This window comes from Fopius arisanus, unplaced genomic scaffold, assembly GCF_000806365.1.
Source record: "Fopius arisanus strain USDA-PBARC FA_bdor unplaced genomic scaffold, ASM80636v1 scaffold00080, whole genome shotgun sequence".
Classification (NCBI taxonomy): Eukaryota; Metazoa; Arthropoda; class Insecta; order Hymenoptera; family Braconidae; genus Fopius; species Fopius arisanus.
This window is the reverse complement of record NW_011887819.1, coordinates 639901-649031: the sequence shown is the minus strand read 5'-3', so window position 1 is coordinate 649031 and position 9131 is coordinate 639901. Positions and strand designations below refer to the sequence as shown.

The window sequence follows — 9131 nt, the reverse complement described above, 5'->3', positions numbered from 1 at the left end:
TTGTTATCGTCAATAAGGCTTATGCCGACCCTGCCTTTATTTCTGCTTTATTTCTGCCTTGCTTTTGTTTGCCTTTATCTCTGCTTTTCTTTTGTACGCCTAACTAATTTAGAAATAAATCTATCAAGTCTGTTTAATGGCTCGAGTTTCGTTTCCCATTCTTTTGCTTTAATTTGAGTTCCGGTGCCCAATCCTCGTCTCCATCCCGACCCACCCCTCTCTCCATAACCTCACCCCTGAGCAGCGCGGGAAATTACCACCTTTCCTCCGATCGTTTTGTTTTTAACTCTACGTTTCTGGTTTCGTTTCTGGGGAATGCGGTTCCGCTTTGGTTTTAATCCGGTTTGTTGGTTCCGATTATTTAAAGATCAACTGGCGCCCATAAGTTTTAAGGAGATCGGGGGAAGAAGGGCAGATAACGTCCAGTTTTCCTCTATGAAAAATTGGCCACGTTACAAGACATTTTTCAAAGAAAACAACCATAGAAAAGAAGTTACGTTCCAGGCCAGAACAGTTGAAAAAATTCTTGACTTCCTAGGCAAAGAGAACTAGTCAAAAGTTCTAAAAGATTTTATCGTGATTAACAAATATATATAAAACTGTAACTTTTATGTTTAATGTTTATGGCCTTCATTGTCCATTGAAATCGTTATCATTTTATTAATAAAAATTTTTGATACCTGAATCCATATTGTTTTATCAAAATCTGATTTTCTTTTTGTTAGTTATTCTTACTATATCATATTTATTCAACAGAAATGTTTATAAAAGAGAATGCACGACTCTTCTCTCGTATGTGTTTGAATTAGTTTAAATTAGCCGCGTTTACTCCCCACTCCGTAGTTCGTTGCGACGCTGCCATCATTTCGAGTTGCGCGCGCTGAAATAACTCATTTTACAAGTTTTTGGATAATTATTAGACAATAATGCTCGAACTGAACATAAAATTTTTCGCAATGGGTTCATGTGAATAGATTTTCTCAGTGTGCCAAGTTTCACGTTAATGGCTGTATTTTTTTTTTATTTGAGCATTTTTGGGATTTTTCTATAAGAGCCCATGTTAAATGGCATTTTTTCATAAATTAATAGCGTTGAAACTAGGGTTGCTAAAAATCTAAAATTTTTTATACCTTTTCGGTATATTACAAAGAATATCTCTTGAACATTTCAGATTTTTCTCTACATTTTTGAGACCTCCCCTGATCACGCCATAATATCTTTAAGGCAAGACATGTTTGAGGAGACTTTAGATCTAAAAAATGCCTATTTTTTAATACCGGTAAAACAGAGCAATCGAAAATTCTACGTTTTGTTTTTAACAATCAATTATTTGAATTCACTTGTTTACCGTTTGGACTTTCAACAAGCCCTTTTGTTTTTATAAAATTAATGAAACCCATGGTGGAGTATCTTAGAGAACATGGTTTTTTATCGATAATTTAACTTGATGATCTACTTTGCTTTGGAGAATCAGCTGTCGTGGGTCATTCGAACCTAACTACTTCCTGGCATTTACCTCAGTCATTAGGATTTTCAATCAATTGGGAAAAATCATCTCTGACTCCCAACACAATTTGCAAATACCTGCGATTCATGCTAAATTCTGAGGAGATGACAGTGACGCTGCCAGAGGGAAAAAAGTCCCATATTCGAACATTACTCAAATCTTTCGACGAAAAGAAGTCCTGTAACATCAATGAGTTTGCACAATTGATAGGGACATTGATTTCGAGCTGCTCAGAGGTAGAATACGGCCTCTTGCAAACAAAAATATGAATTTCGAGAGTAAAATGATCATTCCAGAGTCAGTCAGACCAGATTTAGAATGGTGGAGGAAATCTGAGAGAGCCATAAGAAAATTCCACTTTGAGCGAGAAATCTTCTCAGAGACGTTTCGATCCGGCTAGGGTGCTTTCTACAATGGAGAAGGGGCTCATGGTAGTTGGAAAGAGAACGAAAGACACCTGATATTAATCATCTCGAATTAAAAGCAGCCCTTCTGGCCCTCAAGCTTTTCTATAACAACCTTTATGACTGTGAAGTTCTCTTGAGAGTCGACAATACGACCGCGATCACGTATATTAACAGACTGGGAGGAATAAAAGTCGATTCACTCGATGAGTTCGCCAGAGAACTTTGGAATTGGTGCGAAACCCACAAATTATCGGTTTGCGCCGAATACATTGCCTCGAAAGAAAATCAAGAAACGGACACTTTGTCCGGAGATACAGAACGACAATTAGCAGATCAGGATTTTTACTTAATTACAAAGAATTTTGGAACACTTGACATTGACTTACTTACATCAAGAGCAAATACAAAATTCAGAATATATTGCTAGTGGAGGAAAGACCTTGGCGCCCTGGTGGCAAATGTCTTCACAATTAACTGGTCAGAATTAAAATTCTCCGCTTTTCCCCACTTGCAATTATCCCTAAAGTTCTGCAAAAAATCGAGAATGATAGAGCCTCGGGTATTCTTATCGTCTCTCTGTGGAGAAGTCAAATGTGGTTTCCAGTCTTTCAGAAATTTGCTCAAGGTGACTGGCTGATTCTTGATTCTAACCCAAACCTATTGATATCTCCTGACGGGTCAGCACCTCACCCGTTGTCAGAAAAACTTACCATGGTTGTCGCCAATGTGTGCGCCAATCGGTTTTGAAAAGGAATTCGCCAGAAAAGGCGATAGATGTACTAATCTCATCGTTGGAAAAATCCACGTTAAAACACTACAACTCTCCTCTCAAACTCTGGTGGGATTTTATTAATGAAAAATCCCAGGACCCCTTGGACGTTTCCAGAAATAGAGTGCTACAATTTTTATCAACACGGTTTGACAGCAAAGCAAAAGGGGGAACTCTCAATTCGGCTCGAGCAGTTCTTGCTCTTATTTCTGTGGAGAACATCTCTCGAGATCCTTTCATCACCAGGTTTATCAGAGGAGTAGTCAAGGAAAAACCGAGCGCCCCAAAATAGGATTGGACATGGGGCGTCGATCCAGTACTGGAAGGGCTTCCCAAGTGGTACCCGTTACAAACACTTTCACTAAAAGCATTATCACATAAACTGACGTTCCTATTAGCTCTGGGAACTGCTCACAGGCTTCGAACATTTGTAACAATCAAGATTTCCGATATAACAGAAAAAACAGAGGGCATCGCTATAAAAATTCCGGATAAAATAAAAACTTCAAAAAAGGGCACTGTTGAACCAACACTGAGACTACCATTCTTGCAAGATAGTCCATGTCTACGTTTAGCTAGAACATTGAAATTTTATTTCAACAAAACCACGAGTTTGAGGAATGGAGAGACGAGACTCTTGATTTCTTTAAATAAACCGCATCGCGCAATTAAAGAGGATACAATAGGTTGGGGGATAAAAAATTCACTCGAAATACTGACCGTTGATAAAAAGCTTACAGCGCACAGCACAAGACACGCCTCAACCTCGAAGGCAGCTGATAGGGGCGTTAGCATTCAGAAAATCACGAGAGTCGCAGATTGGTCCCAAAAATCGAAGGTGTTTACAAACTTTTATTGCAGACCAATTGTCTGCCAGTGTGGTATTGATCCCTAAAAAATAGGGGAAACTTGGAGTTTGTTTACTGGATTAGTACTTTTATCCTACCAATATTATTATGTATGAAACCAAGAAATGGAAATTTACAAAACAAAAAAGGGGGAATCAAGAGTAATTCTACAATTATTTCGATTATGTGGTAGGACATATCGCAATCGATGTCAAAAATTATGAAATATAATGTAGAAGCTCTATAGATCCACACTTTGTAATCTCTAAGGGCGGGACACGGAGTATAATGGAACGGTCAACCGAGCCCTCAGAGCCCGCCTGGCGAGCAGTTGATCTTCAAAAATTTTAATTTTATTTTTGCTTTAAAATTGTGACGTGCAAGGCATAACGTTACTACACTTCGTAATCTCTCGGGCGAGACACTCGTATAATACAGATCAACTTCGGCGGGCTCGGTTGATCGTCCCGTAGCATATTATGTACCCCAGGGAGAAAACACTTCTCGACTGTGGTGCTCGACCTTATGTCCCAAGAGATAAAAAGCGCGATCGAACCGAGCGAAGCGTGATTAGGATGGCGCTTTTTACTCCCGCTGGGACATGAAAAAACATTGCCGATATCTTCGCTAGGACTTAAGATAGAGACTTCCACGTGCTCTCATTTCCCGTCATTTGGACTATACTCCCAAATAAAAAAAAATAAAGGGGTAACTTTTGAAATTCAAAGGCCGGAGGTGTGCCAATATTCAGTGGAAATGTTTCTATAATATCATTACTGTTTTTATATAATCGGCATATGCATCCTTGCAGGAAATTGAAGAAGTAAACAATAATTTGAAACTTATTATTTTCACAACTTTCACTACAGCATCACCTTATTACCATTATACCCATTATTCATGGTACTGTTGTTACATTCTATTCAATATGATTTAGGTTATCATTCTTGCCATGAAGGATATGAATGCCGCTAAATTGGCAGTAGATGATGTTGCATTGTTTACCGGCATTACAACAGACCTTTTCCCTACGACAACGATTCCCACAATGGACTACAGCTACATGACAGAGTACATAATAAAAGAAGCGATCGGTTTAAACTTACAGGTACGTTTTCACTCATCTTCGTGTAGCATTGTCAACAGTGAATATTACATATTCCAAAAATGCGTTCAAAAATATGTTAAAGATATGTTAAAAATAAAAAATATATAAATATGATGCTTAAGATAGAATACTAAAACACATATGAATATTCAAGCAGAAAAAGTTAAAATTTTTAATGTTTGTATCTACGGAGAAAGGAATTAAATTTAAAAAATCACAAAAAAATTTGGTGAAAAAATGGCGCCAAGTCGACGTGAATCTGATCGCCTCCAAGACAGATATAAGGGACAATTACTGAATAGTTGAAATCACACAGTAGGCGAACTGATAATGATATAATCTTATTTTTAAAAAAACATGGAAATATTAAAAAATGCCAAGTTTATGCTGACAGCGTCAACTAGGACAATTTTCCGCAGTTTTAGTTCCGATTGGAAAATCGATTATTGTTAATAAAGGCTTTTGTCATTCCGGCTGGAAGACAGTGTTTTACGGCTGCGTTGCTTTGCGTCGCGTCCACGAAATTCTGACTACGGCTGTTATAACAAAAAATAGTAGGCGTCATACGGCCAAAAAAAATTTGTCGACCAATATGATTGTTGCAAACCTCATCGTCGCTAGAAAAGTTTTTTTCGGCCTAATGACAAAATATACTGGTTCAAACCCCGTCCATAGGAAATTGATTCGGAAAAAAGTCAACTTGGCGCGCCTAATTTTTCCCCTTCAATTCACTGAGTTGTGCAAACGAATTGAATTGAAAAGAATTCAGAATAGAAGAAATGGTTAGGAGCCGGATAGCTCAGTTGGGAGAGCACCCGATGCATAATCGGAAGGTCCCGGGTTCAAGTCCCGGTCTGGACTATCCATTTTTTCAGTAATTTTTCTCGCAAAAATTATATGGAGAATTATCCTGTTCCCCTTCCTACCTCATCCAAATCCTATCCAACGACTCCTATGATGTCACAAATAGAATGTGGAACGCTATATAAACTTCCCTTCTATGATGTAAAAATGTTTGCCGTATGAAGGACGGCGGTGCTCCATATATAGGCAAGAAAAGTGAATAGAAGAAATGGCTAGGAGCCGGATAGCTCAGTTGGGAGAGCACCCGATGCATAATCGGAAGGTCCCGGGTTCAAGTCCCGGTCTGGACTATCCATTTCTTCAGTAATTTTTCTCGCAAAAATTATATGGAGAATTATCCTGTTCCCCTTCCTACCTCATCCAAATCCTATCCAACGACTCCTATGACGTCACAAATAGAATGTGGAACGCTATATAAACTTCCCTTCTATGATTGAATTCTGAATTGTGCAAACAATAAGATTGTCAATATTTTAGGCCAGAGATGGACAAACTCCAGGTAGCTCGGGGTATTGCAGACGCTGCAGTTTACGACGCTTAATTTTTTATGTATTTGATAACTTGGTATACCAACACAAAAAGAGGGAGCTTAGGAAAAACTTCACATAATAGTGAGGAATTCCGGTATCTCCAGTTTAAATATCGATTATGCAAGGTAACCACAATAAAAGGGACTACCTGGCAGGTATACAAGTGGCTATCATTATGGCCTGAGAGGTGTTAAGCAGCGACCATCAAGGGGATGATACCTGGAAACCACGAATCATTTAAAAAGAAGCCATACAATTGCTCGAAGGCACCACTAAAGAGATCCTTTTCACTTCTTTTCTTTCCTTTATTGAATCTGGGGGCGAATAAGATAAACAACCCTCCAATGTTAACCGCAGATGGGAGCTGCCCCAAAGAATTAAAAATTTCGGCATTTTAGGAACGAACCACCTCAATCACGGGTTCGCCTATATCGACAAAAGAAAAGGCAGATCAATAGGGGTACTTCTGCCCCGAGTGCTTTCCTCCATTGGTTACAGGGGGTTGACGGAGACCATGACGTCACCTGCACCCCATATCCAATGAAAGTTATGAGGTGGTTTCCAGGAATTGGCACAATTGACCAGATGATTTCTTGTTGTCCAAATAAGAGGACAGCTCCAGCCTCAAAGGGTGCACTCCATTCCACACGCGAGTCTTCTAATGAATAATAGTTATCCATCGTCAAAAGAGGTGTAAAATTTATAGGCTATGAAAGTCAGAAAAATGCGTACACATGCCACTTTCCACATTAGAAGAAAATTATTTAGAGAGAGGCTGAAAGGCAATAGTCCCTTCTTTTCTTCAAAAATTTCTCCCGCACCTGGGGAAATGGGAGGTAACACCAGGGTGAGGGTACATCGCCTAGAAACATCAGTTTTGAATACATTATTAAACACATGAAGATGCCTCTCACCACACCTCAAAAAAACGTTGGATTACGGAATTTCAAAATGCTAACGGTCGTTGTGGAATTACGCCTGAATAGTATATAAAGGGCAGTTTTTCGCCAAATAAAGTCGGCTCGAAATCTTCAAGTGGTACCTTGCTCGTCATCCAGTTCACTCTTCAGGACCCGTCTCCAAGGAAGCAACTCTGCAGGACCACCCTCTGACGTTACTGTTGTAATACCAATGTATTTTGAGCTATAAAGAAGGATTTACTTATCGGCGCGGGCAGATAAAGTAGTGGTCTACGCGGATCTATTGAATTGCTTCGCTCGGCATCTCAGCTTGTACCACGTTCTCCTCACCATGTGAATATCTCACTTTTATATCCATTATAATCTCAACCATCATCAATTAAAGTCAATCAATTCAACCGAATCTATGGAGGTTAATTATCAATACTCGCTTCCAACAGATTATGGGCCTTTGTGGGTAAAACGTATATTTTATAGGGGGAGAACCGTTGACTTTTATACGGACCGGGGCTTGTTAATTAAAATTGAGTGAAAATGGAAAAACCATCCTATACGGTGACGAAATTGGATAAAGATAATTATGATACATGGGTGATAGATATAAAGGCAGTTTTGGTGAAGGGAGATCTTTGGGGTTATGTCAGTGGGGATAAACCAAAGCCACCGACTGGTAGTGATGCTGCCGCGATTACAACTTGGATAAAGGAAGATGAAAAGGCCTTAGCTGATATTCTTTTGTCAGTTTCACGCTCAGAGAAAAAGCATCTGAAACATTGTAGAACGTCAGCTGCAGCTTGGGGAAAATTGAAGACCGTATATCAGTCTAGAGGACCAGCACGAAAGGCGTCGTTGCTTCAGAGGATTGTGTCAATGAGAATGTGTGAAGGAGAAAATCTTAAATCTCATCTGGATGACTTTATGGAGGCTGTTGATAAGCTGAGCGAAATTGGTATTGAAATTAACAAGGAGCTGTTGTCAATTTTCTTGTGGAAGACTTTGCCCTCTTCGTTTGATATGTTCAAAAAGGTGAATACTTCGAGAGATGATATGCCGGAGCCTCAGGTGATGATGGTGAAAATTTTAGAGGATTTTGAGTCGGATACATCTTTTGGGAAGGAGGTTCCGAGTGGAGATGACGTTTTATATGCTCGAGGAGGTACTCGTAATTACAGAAGGAATTTCTCGAATAATAATCGACGTTTTACGAGTCATGCGAGAGGACAGTTTTTTGATCAGCAGCCTCAGCATGGTGCTGGCAGATCAGGTGAGTCGGAACGAGGCATTGTATGTGATAGGTGTCAAGAGGTAGGTCATATTGCAAGGTTTTGTCTTTCCAGATTCCCAGTGTCACGATCAGCACGCTCTTCACAGTCCGTCAGACAAGTGGATGAGGGTGGTAGTGTTTCGGAAACTGATAGTCAGGCCGAATTTGCAGAGGAAACGGCGTTTTTAAATGGGATTTCACAGTCAAAAATGTCTCGTTCGTGTTTGGATAGTGGATGCTTTTCACACATGGTCTCGGCGAGAGGCATTTTTACAAATTTTTCTGAGTTAAATAAGTCGTTGAGCCATGCGAATGATAACACCACTGTGATTTCCGGTGTTGGAGAGGTAAAATTATCAATGAAACAAGGGGACGAGGAGCGCCGTTTGAGATTGGAAAACGTTTACTATGTGTCAGATCTAAGGACAAATTTGTTATCAGTTTCCAAGATCACGGACCATGGACATCAAGTTCTTTTTCATAAGAATAATGCTATTGTCGCCAATGAGAAAGGTGAAGTTGTATTGAGAGCAGAAAGAAAAAGAAATTTATATTTTGTCGAAGAGAAGAAAAAAACTGGGTGCGTAGCTGGTGTGGCACGTGAAGGGAATTCTGGCAATAAATAAGAGACATGGCATAGTATTTTGGGGCATGTAAATGAAGCTGATTTGAAGAGAATGAGAAAAAAGGAGTTGGTTTGCGGTTTAGATTTTCAATCAGGGGACAATCTACGGAAATGTGAAATATGTTATAGACCCGAGCGGTTGGGTTCGATATTAGGGATAGATCACTTGCAGATAATTAGAAATTAATATCTCTCAAGGAGATTCAACTTTTTAATGAAAAACGATTTATTAAATAAATAAAGTCTTGACTAATGCCGTAAATATCAGGCAATATGTGTTTACAAGAAA

General features: G+C 39.3%; 1 protein-coding gene across 1 annotated transcript in view; it reads left to right on the top strand.

Moving 5' to 3' along the window:
- Positions 1-9131, top strand: part of kl-2 (dynein heavy chain 2, axonemal kl-2) — a 254839-nt gene that overhangs the window by 1698 nt on the left and 244010 nt on the right. The window contains exon 2 of the mRNA XM_011310984.1: positions 4469-4639. Within this exon, the coding sequence (XP_011309286.1) occupies positions 4469-4639 (171 nt within the window). The remainder of the gene's footprint in view (positions 1-4468; positions 4640-9131) is intronic.